Below are 21,175 nucleotides of genomic sequence, written 5' to 3' on the forward strand. Positions count from 1 at the left end.
CATAAATAAAATTAAAAAAAAAAAACTCTTCAGCCAATGGTATTAATTATTAATAATTTATTTACCATTTTTTAGATAATTTTGTTTACTATAAAGACATTTAATTGAGATTGAAATTTTAATTGTCATAATGGAAGTGAAAAATCCATAAGATGATAATTAATAAACAACCTTTCTTAACTTTACTGTCAAACTACAATTATAAAGAATTAACAGTCACAATTTAGCTGGTGTTCAACTTGTGAAAAGTCTTTCAACTTGGTTTTCAAGTTTTATATATTCATTTAGTTCAATTTCTGTTCCTTCAAATGTTTCTGATTTTACAGCTCCATGCACAAACCTAATACAATGATATGATATTCAAACAGCATTAATTAGCATAAACAGGTACCTTGTTGTAAAACTGGGAATATGAGATTCCATAGGATGGAGAAAAGTATGAAGAGGATTTACCAATCACCATTTCAAATGGATCTCCTCAGGATTTCAACTTTTAACTACCACAAACTGTATCTTAAATCGTAAAAAATTAGCATTTATAAAGAATTAACAATCACAGGCCAACAGCATTTATAAGTTATGATATTTTTTTTTTTTTTATCAGCAATGAATAAATTTAATTAAGAGGGATACTTCAGGGGTATCCCAACCCGTATACATAGACCCGAAGGGTACACCGATCCGAACCATATATGGCTTATACAACACCAAAACACCCTCAAGAAAAAAACAAAAAAAAGCATACCTTCTCCCCTACCATCCTGTAAAAGAAAAACAGCATGTAACTAGATCCACAAATTGCAGATCCCAAATAAACAACCCCAATGCAACTTACAAAACACATGTGGCAGCAAATAAAAACATATGGCAGCAATTATAGAAATGTGGCAGCAACCCACACCAGAACCAATACCATACTCCAAACGCATGGTATTGAGTGCTGCAATATTGTTACTGATTAGGGAGATCAAAGAATACAAGCCTGTTTATTACTATCTTCCATCAGTCTCAACCTGTCCATCTTGGTCACTCCTCAGCCGAACCTGGACCCTACTGCTAGCACCATACTGTTCTGACCGGTGCTCTATGCTCCTGTGGCTCTATGCTGCCTGCTGGGAGACACAGCCCCCTCTCCCGCTTATAAGTCATGATATGATATGATATGATATTCAATCAGCATTAATTAGCATAAAGTATTTCCTTGTCGTAAAACTGGGAATATGAGATTCCATAGTATGAAGAGGATTTACCAATCACCATTTCAAATGGATCTCCTCAGGATTTCATAATGCCTTCACTGCAAATGCAACCCAAATATGCTAAAAAAGTTAATGAAACTATATATGAAGAGTTTCAAGAAAATGCAACTCTAGGACAACAGAGAAACCCATCTCATGCTGAACAAAAACATCAAACTATATCTAACAATAACTTAGAAATCTTTGTCAACAATGAACGAACCCACTCCTAAAATGCCATTGAAAATGTAAATAAAACAAAATAAATTAAAAATGAGAAATTCATAATAAAATTTCAACGTGTTGAAACTTATGATAACTCAGTTTAGATCCTGACCAATGAAAGACTAATTAGCAGAAGAGGAAGAGACTAGTTGACAGGGTAGCTTTCGGCCTTTCTCTTCCTATCTTTCCTTGTTTCTCTTGAAGACTGTGCAACATTGCTTCCACTGGATTCTTCAATGTCAACATCACCACCATATTTATCATCTTTCTTTTTGGAATAAAGGGGGCATATGCCGCATTCTTTTATTGTGATGTCTGATGCCATCACTCTCACACCTGATTTGTAACTATACAGACTGATCTCAAAAGTGAAGCTGCGAGCATCACAGACCCTAAGGCTCTTGCGGCTCGCCGTTAGGGACTCCATGTTAAATTTCCACACGAATGTGTGATCTTCATCAACACATCTGTGTTCACCATTCCATTTGAAATAGCTGTTTAACACATCATTATTTAGAATGATCTGTGTGCCATCATCATCAGATTCAAATTTTAGACTGTAACCAAAAGAACCATATCTACATTTAACAGCTTTCGTATCTAACACTCCAAAAACCACACACAAAGCGAAACCACTGAGCCTATCATCGCTGCAGAAACTTAAATCTTCATTTATAGTCACTGAATGTCCCTTCCCACGAGAATGGAACCAACGAGGAACTGCATTCCCTGGAAAACAGAAGAACACAGACCTATATGCATCGTCGGTCATCCTAACCCATGCATCCTCCTCAATGTTAGCACGAGCACCTGAATCCAGTTGCTGAGCATTGGTGAAATGAAATTTGAAGACACCCTCTTTGGAGTTTGAGAAGTTTGGAACAAGAGAATTTGACATCACTCTTCTGATGGATGGGCAATCCAATGCCACGAGTTGTTTTAGAAATGGTGGAATCTGTGGGATGGATTCAAGTTTTTTGCAGTCGCTTAAATCGAGCGAGTTCAAGCTTGAAAGATGAGCAATGCTCTCAGGAAGGTTCACGATTCCGCTATCACGCAGTGACAGTTCCATTAATGACGTCAAGCGACCGATGTGGCTTGGGATTTCTGTTAATTTGGCACACCCCGAACAATCAAGTTTAGAGAGAAGCTTCAGATTAACAATGGAGTTTGGAAGTGACTCGAGATGAATGCATTCTTGGAGTTCCAGGGATCGAAGATTAACGAAATTGCCAAATGAGGAAGGCAGTTCTTTAACAGCCGTAGATGTTAAGTTAATGTGAGCAAAAGTATGAGCCGGCTCCGCGATCTCTGGGAAGGTCCTCAGCCTTGAGCAACCACGCAAATCAAGGTTCCTCAACTTCAAATTGAAAATGGTGCTTGGAAAAGTTTGAAGTGAATTACAGTGGGTAAGGTCTAACTTGCATAGTCTGGTGAGGGTTCCAATGGAAGATGGAATAATCTCAAGATTGAAGCAACTGCGCAAACTCAGTCCTTGAAGCCCTACCAAACGGCACAAGGATGAAGGTAGTGCCTGTATGGCTGTGCCGTCTAAGATGAGCACCACTAGATCTTCCAACGTGTCCTGAATCTCGGGTAAATTTTCCAATTTTGAGCAACCACTGAGAGAAAGTTTCTTTATGAATTTCATATCAGAAAGGTGAAATGGAAAGATTGTAAGGGAAGAACAGTGAGAGAGATCTAAGTAACAGAGCTTCTTTGCGATTAAAGTTGAAGTGACAGAGCTTCATGAGTTTTGTGAACACTTTAAAACATATAGTATCATTAGCCACTTCTTCTTCCTTATATCTGTCAAAAGTAATTGAGAAAATTTCACTGGAAGTTGGGAAAAAAGGACCACGGTGTCGACGTTTACCACGCCGTCCTGAGAAATTCGTCATATCCGGTTCCTGACGAGGGAATATTGAGAAAGTTTGAAGTTGACGCTCCAGTATCACATGAGGGAATCTGGGTTTACTGATCGAAAACATATTAAGCTTCGGACAACGGGAAAGAGTAATCCATCCTGGTGATGTGGATAAAATGTTGCTGGGAATATTTACACTATTCAGATCATTACAATCATCTAAACATAAACAACTGAGCTTGTTGAGGAATATCCAAGAGTGAACTTCAATCAACTTTTCACAACTTTTCAGAATTATTTCTTCAATATTTGGTGACATAGAAAGGTCTGGTATTCTAGTTAGTTTCCGAGAATAACTCAGGTCGAGCCTTTTCAAGTTGGGTAAATTCTGCCACAAATAGGAAATGAATGAGGTAACAAATAAAAACTACTTTATCTATTTTTCTTCGGTAAAATATTAGCTACATCATCTAATCTATTCACTTTATATTTTACATTACTTCAAAACCACTGTTAAAAAAAATCACACTGTCAACTAACAAAACTGTGGCTATAAATTTAATAGTTATTATAAAAAACCACAAAATTTAACGTGTTTTTGTTCCCTACCTCAAATTACATCCTAATAATTTGAACCTAAACTTATTATGTATTTAAAAACTGATGATAGTAATTTATAATCGATGACAGTGTGGAAATACTTTATATCATGCATGTATCAACTGACAAAATAAAATGGTGTTGTCTGATGATAGTAATTTATAATCGATGACCATCTTTCCATAATTTATTTTATTAAATACATAATTTGTTGTATATTATATTGAAGTTTATGTTATAATAATAAAAAAATACTTAATTAGGTTTTGAGTATCCAGTAAGACATTTTTAATTAATTTTTTTATTAAATTTTTTAATTATTTAAGTACTCAAATTTTTTATATTTCCAATAGAATATATGTCATTTTTAATTTTTGAGTTAATTGGGTGATACAGAAATTATCTTGTCACATGATCTTACTTGTCTTTATGTATTAAGGAATATGAAGTTTTATGATTGGCCATTAGACTATATACCTAAAAAGAGGATGCAAACTCTTCTACATGCTACTAAATTTATAACTATCTTTAATTAGAAACATGCTGAGTATGATTCTTATGATATATGTATAACTGTGTGGTTCAAATAAAAGAAATTTCAAATCGAATAATGTGGAGAAGCACAAAGGAATTGCAAATGAAAACATGTAGATGTATAATACAGAAAACATTCTTGTCTAATTTATTTTTATCTTTGAAAGTTTAGAACACAAAGGAACATAAATAGCTTGAAAAACCTGATCTCCTTCCCAGAGTTGTTCAAGATGGCAGTATGGCATTTCGAGGGTCACTAGATTTTGCGGGCAAAAGTTTGGAGGCAAAGATCTTTGAGGGAAATGTTTCCAATAAAGAATCTTTAGAGTGTCTGGCAGACCTACAATAGATGATTCAAGAGACACATTTGACGTGTATTTTGGCGTGTTGAGCATAAGCATCCTAAGATTGTCCATCTTTTCGAAACTTTGTGCATGTACTACAACTTCATTTACTTTGCTCGTATCTAGTGATATACACTGTATTGCATCTAACCCCTGAAAGTAAATCAATGTAATTAGAAAAAAAAAGCATGAAATGTTGCATTTCAGGATGTTTAGTGACAACTCAGTAGTTTGCAGCTTTTCACAAAGTAACAACAGCATATACCTTGTTCTTTTTTAAAGCCTCAATAATTTCCTCAACATCAAACAATCGGCTGCGTTTTCCAGGATGCTGAGGACACTCTTTAGGAACCATTGAAAAGTGTGGCGCATGTACTTTAACTTTTTTTATTTTGTTCGTATCTAGTAATATACACTGTATTGCATCTGACCCCTGAAAGTAAATCAATGTAATTAGAAAAAAAAAGCATGAAATGTTGCTGTATGGTTATGGGCAGATTGATGAGATATGGTAACCTTCGGATACTGATCATGAAGTGACATAAAGGAGAAGGAAGCGTTACTGAAGGAGAGTAATGGAAATTTATGAGAAATTAAGCCGTTGGTTACAGAGACTAGGTAGGGACCGAGTCATCTATACCAGGGACCGAGTCATCTATAAGAGGAGGCAGAGACGAAGAGTAGGGGTAGGAAAAAAAGATATGGTTTTTATATTATCTTTGATGCTCTAGCTAAGGATCATCTGTCCTAAAACAGTTGCATTTCTGGATGTTTAATGACAGCTCAATAGTTTGCAGTTTTTTCACAAAGTAACAACAGAATATACCTTGTTTTTCCTTAAAACATCACAAATTTCCTCAGCATTAAACAGTCGGCTGCGTTTTCCAGGATGCCGACGACACTCTTTACGAACAATTTCTTGACCCATTTCTTGTATTAGATCGTGCATCATAATAATACCATTAAAGACAGATATTAGGCACCTATCTTTGAGAACATCCATTACAATCTTAGTAGAGAAACCATTGCAGTCATCAAGTATTTCTGCCAGCACAATCTCCTGGTATCCTCTATAAAAGCAAGCAATGTCAAGAAATATATTCTTCTCCACCTCCTCGAGCCCATCATAACTTAATTTTAATACATTGAAAATACCATGATGTTGGCCCTTTTTCAACTTTTGCAACTGACTTTCCCATGCTTCTTTTGTTCTGTCACAAAGCAATGAGCCCAAAATCTGGAGAGCTAACGGAATCCCTTTTGCATAACTCAACACCTTTCCTGACAGTTCCTTGTAAGCAATTTCTTCTGAAGATTTTTGTTTAAAAGCATGTAAACTAAAAAGTCTTAGAGAATCATCAGAATTCAACTCCTTAACTTCGTAGATATCATCAGCTCTAGCATTCTTAAGCACTTGTCTGTCTCTACTGGTCATAATGATTCTACTGCCCTGCCTAAAACTATCACTCCATCCTATTAATTTTTGAAGTTGAGCTGAATCGGTAACATCATCAAGAATGAGGAGAGCCTTTGTCCGTTTGAGCCTTTCTTTGTAATATGATAAATCAGAGGAATTCTTTATCTCTTCCTTTAGAAGCTCAGACAGATATTTTGTTCTGATACTGTCTATTCCATCTCTTTGTATTTTTTCTTGAACGTCTAAAACAAGGCTGCTGGAATCAAACTGCAATGCCAATTTCTGATATATTTGATCACAAATTGTACTTTTTCCTATTCCTCCCATGCCCCAAATTCCTATGATCCGAACATCCGGTGACTCAGGATGCAACAAGGACTGAATTCCTTCAATATGTTTTTGAATGCCGATGATTCCTTGATCATAACTGGTGGAATAAAGATTCAATTTTCCCAAAATATCTTCCACAATTTTTTCAACAAGTTTGTGGTCATTCCTGGCAGATGATTTAGAAAATAAAGTATAAGAATTCAAGCACAAAAGCTAAACTAAACTAAAGAAAAATTCAGAGTCAAGAGGAGTGAACATCATTGAATAGATTCACATATCGATTCTAGTTTCGAGTTCTGGATAAAATAAATAAATTAAAAAGTTGAAGGTAAGTTTAGGACGTTATCTTCCTATATTAGTTTGGTTGGTTTAGTAATTGCAAATCAAGATCGCAGAAATTCTACAGTAACCGTATGTGACTTCTGATACTAGGGAGCAGACTTGTAGGTACAAAGTTAAGCTATAAGATGTGATATGGTTCAGATCCATGACCGACTAAGAGAAATGAAAAAAAGAAGCACTTGATTTATGGTGAGATGAACACAATTTTAGTAAATGAAAAGAGATCCTGATTATCTCGAAAGTGCGTGTAACAAATATAATGACCTGGTGACTTTTGAATCCCAGCCTGCAAGTTCAGCAGCTTCGGTTAGAGCATCCTTCCATCCTTGCACTCTGTCCATGTCGTGCTTAAGCCGCTGTTCATGCTCATCAAATGCTTCTTTGAATCTTTGTTCCTGCTTCCTAATAGTTGATGGATCCACCTTGTAGAAAACAGGTATCACATCCCTTCCATATCTCTTCTTGCATTCAAGTATCTTAGTGAGTTCATTCAAGCACCAAGTGGAAGATGCATAGTTTTGGGAGAAAACGATGACATAAATCTTTGATTCTTCTATTGCAGAGAGTAGTGCAGGTGAAATTTCTTCGCCCCGGGGTAGTCTCTCGTCAATATATGCTTGAATGTTCTTCCTTTGCAGTGCTGCATGAAGGTGACGAATGAAGTTGTCACGTGTGTCTTCCCCTCTGAAGCTGAGAAACACATCATGCTTTGTTAGAGAAGCAGACACGGGGAATGATGAAGGACTTCCTGACATTGGAATCAATTTTCTCTCTTTTCTCTTGCAACTCTCAGTGCCTTTGTTTGTACACAAATCAACTCTTGGAAAAGTCTTTGAATTTTCTCAAAAGTATCTTTCACAGATCACGCACGCGTGGAAACATAGCTGTGTTAAAATCCTTATTTAAGTTTTAATTGGGCCTTGTAGTGGGCTTTGTAATGTGCTTTTCTTTTCTCCTACATTGCTTTATATATACACCTCAGCGTTTGCTTTCTACATTTCATTTTACAAAATACATTCTCTCATTTTCTACCTTTTATATTGTCTGATTCCGTTCTCTCTTTATTTTTTTTCAAATCTCTTTTGCTTACAATTTTTTTTTCTTTTTTAAGAAATGTACTTTTTCAAGTTTAATTTAATTTTATAAAACAGTCATCTTTCTACAGTATTATCATCTCTTACGTGAGATTATTATATATTATTTGGTGATCTAAGTAAACTTTTAATCCAATAAACTTTAAAAATAATTCTAATACTATATTAAAAAATGAAATTTAAATCTAATTCTATTTTATAAAATATATTTATTCAATGCTAAAATATCTCTAATTGAGTAGGGATGTTCAAAATACTTATTGGTTCTTGATTTTCACTTTCACTTTTAAGGTTTTTCTTCGCAGACACGTAGTAAACAGAAATACAAAAATATGAGTCAATGGAAGAGTCTAACGATTCGCAGAATATTATGGTGTCTAGCTTTATACCGCATTAATGCGAGGAGTTTCTTTAATATTTTTACTCAATTTATTTATTTTTAATTCTTTTTTTTTTCACACCTTTTACAAATAAAGAATCGTATTTCTTTAATATATTTTAGAAAATAACCACTAAACATAAAACTAGGTTAGTATGACTAAATGAATAAAGATAGTGTCTTTAACTAAAGACGTGTAAGAATAACAGGAAAAATATTACTACGAAAAACAATATATTAATATTAATATGTTTCTTAATAAATTTCATACCCACTGTCTATTTATAAATTAATATAATATAAATATCTTTAATGATGTTTTTGTGGGTAGCTTATTTCTCTAACATTTAAAATTAAATTTTTAGATTTTACAAAACATTACATTTTGATTTTAATATTTATTAAATATTTTTTATTTGGGATGAAGTACCGATGATGAATCGAATGTGTTTTGAAGTCTTTGACAGAACTTTTAAAGATGTTATGAGAACGGTTAATGACGGAAATTATCAAAAACCTTTTGGGGGGAAGGTTGTGGTTTTGGGAGGTGATTTCAGGTAAATATTGTTAGTGGTAAAAAAAGAATCAATATATGATGTTGTGAAGTCAACAATCAACTTTTCTCATTTGTGGCTAAGTTGTCGAGTCTTAAAACTTTATCAGGGAAATCCAACACGATCTATTGATTGAGCCCACAAAAACACCTTTGTTGTCATTGGTGAATTTTGTTTATCCTAATTTGTTGACTGATATGACATGTCCTGGGTACTTTGAGTATGGAGCAATACTTTGTCCGACAACTAAATCAGTAGAGCAAGTGAATGATTTTATTTTATCTCTGTTAAGTGGTAAATAAATAACTTATCTTAGTTCAGATACACCTTGCCAATCAGATTAAGATCAAGAATTGAAAGTGAATGGTTCACTTCAGAGTTCTTAAATGAGATAAAATGTTCAGAGATACCAAATCATCGCCTTCATTCGAAAATTGGCGTGCCTATTATGCTTTTGAGAAATATTGATCAAACCAATGGTCTTTGTAATGGAACAAGGTTGCAAGTTATTGATTTGAAGAAAATGTTATTTGTGCAATAGTTCTAACAGGAACAAATATTGGTGATAAAATCTTTATTTCAATAATGAATTTGATCCCTTTAGATGTAGGTATGCCATTCAATTTCTAGAGAAGACAATTTCCAATAACTTTATGTTTTGCAATGACAATTAAGAAAAGTCAAGGTCAATTATTGACCAAAGTTGGTTTATATTTTTCACGTCCAATTTTCACACATTGATAGTTGGATGTAGCTATTTATAGAGTTAGAAAGAAAAAAGATTTAAAAATTCTAACTCTTGATGAAGATGGGAATGCAACAAACAAGAAAAAGAAAATGTTTACACTGAAACTTTTGACAATATTTAAAAACAATAGAATTATATGATAAACTTGGAATAATGGCTAATTCTCCCTGCACCCAATATTTTTGAACATGCAACTTTTAAATTTGCTCCCTTGTAATTATATTTTCTTATGTGTGATGTAGTAACAGTTGCCTTATTTAAAATGTTACTAAATAACATATCATTTATATCTGTTATTTTTATTCTGTTCTGATTTTATATATATGTTAACGAAGTTGAGAATTTTCTGATTTTACAGGTCCATGCACAAACCTAATATAATGATATGATATTCAATATCAAGAGGTACTTGTCGTAAAACGGGGAATATGAGAGACTCCATAGAATGAAGAAAAAGTATAAAGAGGATTTACAAATTACCCTTTCAAATGCAGCTCCTCAGAATTTCATAATGCCTTCACTGCAAATGCAACCCAAATAAGCTAAAGAAGTTAATCAAACTATACATTAAGAGTTTCAAGAAAATGAAACTCCGGAACAACAGAGCAACCCATCTCATGCTCAATAGAAACATCAAACTATATCTAACAATAACTTAGAAATCTTTGTCAACAATTGAACGAACCCACTCCTAAAATGCCATTGAAAATGTAAATAAATAAATAAAAATTAAAAATGAGAAATTCATAATAAAATTTCATCGTGTTGAAACTTGTAATTTAGAAGTATTACGATAAGCCAGTTTTGATCCTCGCGAATGAAAGACTAATTAGCAGAAAGACTGTGCAAAATTACTTCCACTGGATTCTTCGATGTCAACTGATTTGGTATAAAGAGGACATATGCCGCATTCTTTTATTGTGATAACTGATTTCAACTCTCTCACAAGTAATTTGCGATTTGACCGATTTGGCCGCAGAAAGGGATCATCATAATCATGCGAACTGATCTCAAAAGTGAAGCTGCGAGCATCACACAGCCTAAGGCTCATGCCGCTTGCCCTTAGGGACTCCAAGTTAAATTTCCACACCAATGTGTGATCTTTATCAACTCCTCTCTCTTCATCATCCCATCTGAAATAGTTGTTTAACACATCATTATTTGGAATTATCCGTGTGCCATGATCATCGGATTCAAATTTTAGGCTGTAACCAAAGGAACCATATCTACCTTTAACAACTTTCGTATCTAACACTTCAAAAACCACACACAAAGCGAAACCACTGAGCCTATCATCGCTTAAAAAACTTAAATCTTCATTTATAGTCACTGAATGTCCCTTCCCACGAAAATGGAACCAACCAGGAACTGCACTCCCTGGAAAACAGAAGAACACACACCTATATCTATCGTCGGTCATCCTAAGCCTTGCATCCTCCTCAATGTTAGCACGACCACCTGAATCCAGTTGTTGAGCATTGGTCAAAAGAAATTTGAAGAAACCCTCTTTGGAATTTGACAAGTTTGGAACAAGAGAATTGGACATCACTCTTCTAATGGATGGGCAATCCAATGCCACTAGTTTTTTTAGAAATGGTGGAATCTGTGGGATGCATTCAAGCTTTTTGCAGTGGCTTAAATCAAGCGATTTCAAGCTTGAAAGATGAGCAACACTCTCAGGAAGGTTCACGATTCCGCTATCACACAGTGACAGTTCCATTAATGACGTCAAGCGACCGATGTCTCTAGGGATTTCTGTTAATCTGGCACACCCCGAACAATCAAGTTTAGAGAGAAGCTTGAGATTAACAATGGAGTTTGGAAGTGACTCGAGATCAGTGCATTTGCGGAGCTCCAGGGATCGAAGATTAACCAAATTGGCAAATGAGGAAGGCAGTTCTTTAACAGCCGTACATATCAAGTTAATGTGATCAAAAGTAGGAGCCGGCTCTGTGATCTCTGGGAAGGTCCTCAGACTTGAGCAACCACACAAATCAAGGTTCCTCAACTTCAAATTGAAAATGGTGCTTGGAAAAGTTTGAAGTGAACTACAGTGGGTAAGGTCTAACTTGCATAGTCTGGTGAGGCTTCCAATGGAAGATGGAATAATCTCAAGATTCAAGCAACTGCACAAACTCAGTTCTTGAAGCCCTACCAAACGGCACAAGGATGAAGGTAGTGCCTGTATGGCTGTGCCGTCTAAGATGAGCACCACTAGATCTTCCAACGTGTCCTGAATCTGGGGTAAATTTTCCAATTTTGAGCAACCACGGAGAGAAAGTTGCTTTAGGAACTTCATATGAGAAAGGTCAAATGGAAAGATTGTAAGGGAAGAACAGTGAGAGAGATCTAAGTGACAGAGCCTCTTGAGATTTTGAAAGTTTGAGGGTACACCTTCGAGTATTGTCGACACTTCACATTGTGAGTATATAGTATTATTACCCACTTCTTCTTCGTTATATCTGTCAAAACTAATTGAAGAAATTTCACTGGAAGTTGGGAAAATACCTTTAGCATTATGGAATTTAACAGTCCCTCCCAAAAGTAAACTTGAGAAAGTTGGACGTTGACCCTCCAGTTTCACATGAAGGTATCTGGGTTGACTGGTTGAAAACATTTCAAGCTCCTCACAGTGAGAAAGAATGATCAATCCTGGAGATGTGGATAAAATCTTGTTGGGAATATTTACACTTTTGAGATGATAACAATGATCTAAACATAAACAACTGAGCTTGCTGAGGAATATCGAAGAGTGAACTTTAATCAACTTTTCACAATAACTCAGAATTAGTTCTTCAATATTCGGTGACAGAGAAAGGTCTGGTATTCTAGTAAGCTTCAGAGAATGACTCAGGTTGAGCCTTTTCAACTTGGGTAAATTCTGCCACAAAAAGTAAATGAATCAGGTAACAATGAAAAACTAAAATAAAGTTTTATGCAATTTTATCTATTTTTCTTCGGTAAACTATGAGCTACATCATCTATCGAGTTTATATTTTACATAAAACCACTGTTAAAAAAATCACACTGTTAACTAACAAAATTATGGTCACTATAAATTTTATAGTTATTATAAAAATTCACAAAATTTAACGTGTTTTTGTTCTCTACCTAAAATTACATCCTAATAATTTGAACCTAAGCTTATTATGTATTGAAAAACTTACTATAGTAATTTATAATCCATGACAATGTCGAAATACTTTATACTATGCATGTTAAAATTTGATAAACTGTCGAAATACTGACAAAATAAAAATGGTGTTTTCCGAGAGTTAAAATTAAACTTTAGTTAAAATAAGTCCATCTTTACATATTTTATACTTTGTTGTATATTATATTGAAGTTGATGTTATAATAAAAAAATGACTTAATTAATCGAAAAATGTGGAGAAAACACAAAGAAATTGCAAATGCTTGTATAATTTATTTTTATCTTTGAAAGTTTAAAAGAGAAAGGAACATAGATAACTTGAAAAACCTGATCTCCTTCCCAGAGTTGTTCAAGACGGCAGCCTGGCATTTCGAGGATCACTAGATTTTGTGGGCAAAAGTTTGGAGGCCAAAATCTTTGCGGGAAATCTCTCCAATAAAGAAACTTTAGAGTGTCTGGCAGACCTACGAGAGATGATTCAAGAGACACATTTGATATGTATTCAGTTGAGTAGAGTAAAAACGTCCAAAGATCATCCAACTCTTTACGAGACACATCTGATATGTATTTAGGCGTGTGGAGCACAAGCATCCTAAGATTGTCCATCTTTTCGAAACTTTGTGCATGTACTACAACTTCTTTTACTTTGCTCGTATCTAGTAATATACACTCTATTGCATCTGACCCCTGAAAGTAAATCAATGTAATTAGAAGAAAAAAAAGGCATGAAATGTTTAATGACAGGTCAGTAGTTAAATACCTTATTCTTTCTTAAAACCTCACAAATTTCCTCAGCATTAAACAATCGGCTGCGTTTTCCAGGATGCTGAGGACACTCTTTACGAACAATTTCTTTACCCATTTCTTGTATTAGATCGTGCATCACAATTCTACCATCAATGACAGATATTAGGCCCCTATCTTTGAGAATATCCATTCCAATCTTAGAAGAGAAACCAAAGTCATCAAGTCTTTCTGCTACCGCAATCTCGTTGTGACCTCTATAAAAGCAAGCTATGTCAAGAAATATATTCTTCTCCTCCTCCTCCAGCCCATCATAACTTAATTTTAATACATTGAAAATACCAAGATGTTGACCCTTTTTCAACTTTTGCAACTCACTCTCCCATGCTTCTCTTGTTCTGCCATAAAGCAATGACCCCAAAATCTGGAGAGCTAACGGAATCCCTTCTGCATATCCCAACACCTCTTCTGACAGGTCCATGTAAGATTTTTCTGCTGAAGATTTTTGTTTAAAAGCATGTAAATTAAAAAGTTTCTGAGAATCATCCAAATTCAACTCCTTAACTTCGTAGATATCATCAGCTCCAGCATTCCTAAGCACTTGTCTGTCTCTACTGGTCATAATGATTCTACTGCCCTGCCCAAAACTATCACTCCCTCTTATTAATTTTTGAAGTTGAGCTGAATCGGTAACATCATCAAGAATGAGGAGAACCTTTGTCCGTTTGAGCCTTTCATTGTAATATGGTGAAGAAGAGGATTTCTCTTCCTTTAGAAGCTCAGACAGATATTTTGTTCTGATACTGTCTATTCCATCTCTTTGTATTTTGTCTTGAACGTCTAAAACAAGGCTGCTGGAATCAAACTGCAATGCCAATTTCTGATATATTTGATCACAAATTGTAGTTTTTCCTATTCCTCCCATGCCACAAATGCCTATGATCCGAACATCCGGTGACTCAAGATGCAACAAGGACTGAATTCCTCCAATATTTTTTTCAATGCCGATGATTCCTTGATCATAACTGGTGGAATAACGATTCAATTTTCTCAAAATATCTTCCACAATTTTTTCAACAAGTGTGTGTTCTGGCCTGGCAGATGATTTAGAAAATAAAGTATAAGTATTCAAGCACAAAAGCTAAACTAAACTAAAGAAAAATTCTACAGTAACCGTTTGTGACTTCTGATACTAGGGAGCATACTTGTAGGTACAAAGTTAAGCTATAACATGTGATATGGTTCAGATCCATGACCGACTAAGAGAAATGAAAAAAGAAACACTTGATTTATGGTGAGATGAACACAATTTTAGTAAATGAAAAGAGATCCTGATTATCTCGATGCATGTAATAAATATAATGACCTGGTGACTTTTGAATCCCAGCCTGAAAGTCCAGCAGCTTCGGTTAGAGCATCCTTCCATCCTTGTACTTTGTCCATGTCGTGCTTAAACCGCTGCTCATGCTCATCGAATGCTTCTTTGTATCTATGTTCCTGCTTCCTAATAGTTGATGGATCCACCTTGTAGAAAACAGGTATGACATCCCTTCCAAATCTCTTCTTGCAATCAAGTATCTTAGTGAGTTCATTCAAGCACCAAGTGGAAGATGCATAGTTTTCGGAGAAAACGAGGACATAAATCTTTGATTCTTCTATTGCAGAGTGCAGTGCAGGTGAAATTTCTTCGCCCCTGAGTAGTCTGTAATCAATATATGCTTCGATGTTCTTCCTTTGAAGCGCTGCATAAAGGTGGCTAATGAAGTTGTCACGTGTGTCTTCCCCTCTGAAGCTGAGAAACACATCATGCTTTGTTAGAGAAGTAGACACGGGGAATGATGAAGAACTTCCTGACATTGGAATCAATTTTCTCTCCTTTCTCTGCAAATCTCAGATTCCTTTGTTTGTACCATTTCTACCTGAAGAAGTGTTTAAATTTTCTCAAAATACCTTGCACAGCGTGTTCTGGTCAGACATAAAGAAAAAGACAAATATTAAGTTAATAGAATAGTCAACAATTTAAAAAATAAGTATGAAATATAGATATATATCATTATCACGTGTGGAAGCTACGTCGTCTTGTATTGGATTTTCTAATCTGCCTTTATCTTGTCTCATTCCCTTCTCTCTTTATCTTTTTTCTCTCATCTCTCTTGCTTACGATTGCTTTGCCTTTATTCAGAAATTTTATTTATAATAAACCTTCAATAATATTTGTACTTTCTAGCATATAGAATACTTAATGGATCCTTTTCTGATTTTTCTTTTCTAAAGTGCAATTGATATTTTAAATGTTTTTCTATTTAATTATCCTTTCTTAATGACACATAAAATGGGCTCTTGCTGCATTTGAACGCTTTAAACTCTTCTCTGAAAATCTGGTTTCAAAATCAAAACTGTTCAAATTGATTATGCAAAAGAATTTGTTGTTTTTAACTCCAAACAATATCTCACTAATACTATCCCAAAATCAAGATTTCACCAACAAAAACGAAAAATGAATAGAAATATTAATTATAGTTTCAAGATCTTATATAGTTTTTTTAATATGAAAAGTAGTTATGTAAATAAAATAGAATTTTATATAATTTAGTTAATTTAATTATAATTTTCATCATTTCTAAAAAATAAAAAATTATATTTAATTACCCTATCTTCATATTTTATCTTTAATAATATTTTATATTAAAAAAAATCACATTGGCTTAAAAAATATTAAAGAAACAAAGAAAACTTATAAGATAGAGGAAAAAAACTTCCAACGTGAAGAAATATATATTTAAAATATTTATAGTATTTAACTCCATATAATGAAAATTTGTAGGTTTAATTAAGTTTTAAGTATCTTATAAATTTGATTATTTTCAAATTGAATTTTTATTAATTTTCTTATTTTATCTAGTACTCAAAAGTTTTATATTATTTAATTGAGTTCATGTTGTTTAATTTTTTTCATTAGCTGAGTGACCTGATTATTATATTGTCCTACGTATTAACTGAAGAAATGTAATATTTTATGGTTAATATAATGATATTGTTGTTAATGTATTAGTAAAAGTGTATTTGAGAGGGATTGTTGATAGTGACAACTAAATTTATAGCCACAGTTTTGTTAGTTCAGAGTGTGATTTTTTTAACAGTGGTTTTTATTTGTTACCTGATTCATTTACTATTTGTGGCAGAATTTACCAAACTTGAAAAGGCTTGACCTGAGTGGTTCTGGGAAACTTACTAGAATACCAGACTTTTCTCTCTTACCAAATATTGAAGAAATAATTCTGAGTTATTGTGGAAAGTTGATTAAAGTTGACTCTTCGATATTACTCAGCAAGCTCAGTTATTTATGTTTAGATAATTGTTATGATCTGAATAGTATAAATATTCCCAGCAACATTTTATCCACATTACAAGGATGGATTAATATTTCCTGTTGTGGGAAGCTTAATATGTTTTCAACCAGTGAACCCAGATTTCGTCATGTGAAACTGGAGCGTCAACGTCAAACTTTCTCAAGATACCCACATCAGAAACTGGGGCATCAACGTGGAAATTTCTCAAGATTCCCTCATGTGATACTGGAGCGTCAACGTCAAACTTTCTCAAGATTCCATCGTCAGAAACCGGATATTCTGATGCACAACATAACACGAGTGAGGGTAAAATATGAAGAAAACATTGTTATCACGAGAGAATTTTGAGACACTAAGAAGATTTTTTGTTATATCAGGCACGAGCAAAAGATCGTTTAAATGAAGGGACGTACTGTGAGTACCAGCGGATAAAGAAGCAGAGCCAATATGGGAGATGCACAAACCTTTTCCATTACCCATTTTAACCGTTTCAGAACCTGCAAAATGTTGTTTATTGGAATAAACAGAAGGAGAGTTTAATCCCATATTGGCTCAGAAACCGGATATGATCAAAGAGATAAATTTCTCAGAACGGCATGGTGCAGGACGGCGTGGTGAACCTCGTGCATACCGTGCTCATATTTTCCCAACTTCCAGTGAAATTTTCTCAATTACTTTTGACAGATATAATGAAGAAGAAGAAGTGGCTAATAATACTATATACTTAGAAGTGTTGACAAAATTCATGAAAGGTGTGCCCTTACACTTTAGTTGCAAGAAGCTCTGTCATTTAGATCTCTCTTACTGTTCTTCCCTTACAATCTTTCCATTTGACCTTTCTCATATGAAATTCCTAAAGCAACTTTCTCTCCGTGGTTGCTCAAAATTGGAAAATTTACCGGAGATTGAGGACACGTTGGAAGATCTAGCGGTGCTCATCTTAGACGCCACAGCCATACAGGCACTACCTTCATCCTTGTGCCGTTTGGTAGGGCTTCAACAACTGAGTTTGCGCAGTTGCCTTCCTCATTTTGCAATTTCGTTAATCTTCGATCCCTGGAGCTTCAGAAATACACTGATATCGAGTCACTTCCAAACTCCATTGTTAATCTGAAGCTTCTCTCTAAACTTGATTGTTCGGGGTGCCCCAAATTAACAGAAATCCCAAGACACATCGGTCGCTTGACGTCATTAATGGAACTGTCACTGCGTGATAGCGGAATCGTGAACCTTCCTGAGAGCATTGCTCATCTTTCAAGCCTGAAATCACTTGATTTAAGCGACTGCAAAAAGCTTGAATGCATTCCACCGATTCCACCATTTCTAGAACAACTCGAGGCATTGGATTGCCCATCCATTAGAAGAGTGATGTCAAATTCTCTTGTTCCAAACTTGTCAAATTCCAAAGAGGGTGTCTTCAAATATCATTTCACCAATGCTCAACAACTGGATTCAGGTGCTCGTGCTAACATCGAGGAGGATGCAAGGCTTAGGATGACCGACGATGCATATAGGTGTGTGTTCTTCTGTTTTCCAGGGAGTGCAGTTCCTGGTTGGTTCAATTTTTGTGGGAAGGGACATTCAGTGACTATAAATGAAGATTTAAGTTTCTGCAGCGATGATAGGCTCACTGGTTTCGCTTTGTGTGTAGCTTTTGGAGTGTTAGATATTAAAGGTGGATATGGTTCTTTTCGTTACAGCCTAAAATTTGAATATGATGATGGCACACAGATCATTCCATATAAGGGTGTGTTAAATAGCTATTTCAAATGGGATGGTGAAGGGACATTCGTGTGGAAATTTAACTTGGAGTCCCTAATGGCGAGCGGCATGAGCCTTAGGCTGTGTGATGCTCGCAGCTTCACTTTTGAGATCAGTCCGTATGATCCCTTTCTGCGGCCAAATCGGCCAGATTACGAATCAGTTGAGAGAGAGTTGAAATCAGGTATCAGAATAAAAGAATGCGGCATATGCCCTCTTTATACGAAAAAGAAAGATGATAAATATGGTGGTGCTGTTGACTATTCTGCATCAGAAAATGACATTGAAGAATTCAGTGGAAGCAATGTTGCACACTCTTCAGGAGAAACAGGGGAAGATAGGAAGAGGAACGCCGAAAGCTACCCAGTCAACTAGTCTCTTCCTCTTCTGGCTTATCGTAATACTTCTAGATTACAAGTGTTGAAATTTTATCATGAATTTCTCATTTTTAAGTTATTGTTAGATAGAGTTCAATAGCTTTTAAAGAAAAGCGAGAACATTAATAAAAGTTCAATATAGTTTAAAATTAAAGTATCGTTTATTATAATTTATAAGTTTAATTGTACATTTTATAAGTTTAATCATCCATTTGACCCATATAGTTAAAATATTTTTTATTTCAGTTTTTATACCAAAAGACATCTCCTTTAAGTCTTATACTAAAGGGGATATGTTTTCAATATAAAACTGACAATTTATAATATAAAAGTTTAGTATGGATGCTTCTCTATTAAATTTATAATTTCAAAGACTAAATTTTATAATTACAAATTTTCAAATAATTCATAAAAGCAGGCCAGAACATATTCCAAAGAGTAGAATGTAATTGCTTTTAAATTAGACAAAATTTGCTAGTATTAGATTTCTACATATGAACAATATAAATACCAAATCTAAGTACCGATTTTGTATAAGATATTTTCCAGAGAACAAAAATGATATAACCATTAAACTGCTAGTAACAAAGAACTTGAATTCTTATCATAAATATCTCAGAACTTCTAAATTCTTATAAAAAATATCTCAACCACTGAAGAATAGAGGCTATCAAAACTGGGATTAAAATATTGTATTTTTATACCAACAACAGAAAGTTGCAGTGATTTGAGGTAGACAATGCTACGACAGAAAGAAATAATTATGAATGTGTAATCCTTATATATATATTATGAATAAAAATGTTTCTATATTTCATCAAGATATGTTTCCAACCTGCAGATAAAGAGTAACATTGAAACTAAAAACAAAGTATTGCATTATTTTACATCTACATCACGAAATACATCAAAAATAATTTATACACACCTCAAACCTAGGTATATTTCTTCTAGTTCCTCCTTCAAATGCAAGCACCGGTAAAAATGCTATAGCTGGTCCTTTTATGTCCACAAGAAAGTTCTGCACAGAAATAAATCGAGATTTTATCATAGGAAAAAACCCAGATCTAGATGAAAACAAATTTTAATTATTTTCAAGCAACTCAAAAAAAGTACAACAGTTGACACATAACCAAGCAATCCATTCATTTTGTGTTACACTGGTGAATTCCTTTTTAACCATTCAAATGACATTTACATGTTATTAGTTAAGATGAAGCAACCTTTGATTATCAACACGACTTTCATGTATATGCTATATTTGAACTATATCACTGGTTGATGTTGGACTACACCACCACTCTTGAGAGGCTGCAATTATGACAACCCCAAAGGGACTGAAACTACTGCAGGTTAGGTGTGAGTGCAATTAAGACAATTGTCCAACAAAAAGAAAGCAAGTAAACAAGAGAGAAAGCAATCATAAACATCACTTTTGTTCCTGGTTTGCTTTCTTGACATGTATCTTTGTAGGAAAAAAAACTAATGGTTTTGAAGAAGGATAATGCCACCATGTCATGGCTAATTCTCTTTTTCAGTCCTTAGTCCTCATTAACAACTTAAGACAGTTAAATACTTACAGAAAACTTTAAGCAAACAAGAAAGCTTGAAAAAAAATTTAGAAAATTCCTTACATCTGATCTGCATGTGGCACATACTGAAAAAAATTGAACAAAATCAGAATATGGACGAAAAAAGATAGCACTGTTCAGTAGAAACATTAAAATCCTACTCTGTATAATACAAAGGAAAAATTACATAACATAATCCAATGCTGAAAATAGAAAATGAAATTTATATGCATTAGAAAATAGTTTTCTGCAAGAATACAAACTGTTATTCACCTTAAAAGCAAGAACTTAATTCCCACATGATATTGAATATGTATGAAACTATGAATTGAAATGGAAGAAAGAAAGTGCTCAAAACTACACATATTTAGTCTAATTTCATGACAGCAAATTCATATAGCAGTAAGAAAGAATCATATTAACTAGTAGCAATGAAAAACCAGTTTTGTCCTGTCAACCAAACCCATGCCTTAACACTTTAATACATAGATCATGACCGCAGCATCATACTCACCCTCTTCTCAGAATTTTCAACCCAGTATTAAT

General features: G+C 34.3%; 4 protein-coding genes across 4 annotated transcripts in view; 1 reads left to right on the forward strand and 3 right to left on the reverse strand.

Annotated features, from left to right (window-relative positions):
- Positions 1-569: 569 nt before the first annotated feature.
- On the reverse strand, positions 570-7,767 carry LOC137809550 (TMV resistance protein N). The gene is given in 7 exon segments (XM_090299282.1): positions 570-1,297; positions 1,576-3,190; positions 3,192-3,718; positions 4,668-4,961; positions 5,074-5,241; positions 5,635-6,721; positions 7,162-7,767. Coding segments are annotated over 6 exon segments (4,149 nt in total). The 5' UTR covers positions 7,653-7,767; the 3' UTR covers positions 570-1,297; positions 1,576-1,608.
- The window catches only part of LOC137812979 (vacuolar iron transporter 1), a 43,905-nt gene continuing 23,728 nt past the window's right edge, over positions 999-21,175 (reverse strand). The window contains exons 4-5 of the mRNA XM_090299292.1: positions 1,251-1,297; positions 999-1,137 (exon numbers count right to left, since the gene is read on the reverse strand). Of these exons, the coding sequence (XP_090155418.1) occupies positions 1,276-1,297 (22 nt within the window). The 3' untranslated portion in view covers positions 999-1,137; positions 1,251-1,275. The remainder of the gene's footprint in view (positions 1,138-1,250; positions 1,298-21,175) is intronic.
- LOC137812973 (TMV resistance protein N) lies at positions 10,363-15,478 on the reverse strand. The gene is made up of 4 exons (XM_068615236.2): positions 14,937-15,478; positions 13,587-14,664; positions 13,154-13,513; positions 10,363-12,553 (listed from the first exon to the last, which is right to left on the reverse strand). Exons 1-4 carry the CDS (start codon positions 15,425-15,427, stop codon positions 10,502-10,504), a joined length of 3,981 nt encoding a protein of 1,326 aa, XP_068471337.2. The 5' UTR covers positions 15,428-15,478; the 3' UTR covers positions 10,363-10,501.
- LOC150029254 (disease resistance protein RPS4-like) lies at positions 17,486-19,067 on the forward strand. Its single transcript, XM_090299379.1, has 2 exons — positions 17,486-17,672; positions 17,831-19,067. Exons 1-2 carry the CDS (start codon positions 17,486-17,488, stop codon positions 19,054-19,056), a joined length of 1,413 nt encoding a protein of 470 aa, XP_090155505.1. The 3' UTR covers positions 19,057-19,067.

Source organism: Phaseolus vulgaris, chromosome 2, assembly GCF_051622355.1.
Source record: "Phaseolus vulgaris cultivar YP4 chromosome 2, ASM5162235v1, whole genome shotgun sequence".
Taxonomy (NCBI): Eukaryota; Viridiplantae; Streptophyta; class Magnoliopsida; order Fabales; family Fabaceae; genus Phaseolus; species Phaseolus vulgaris.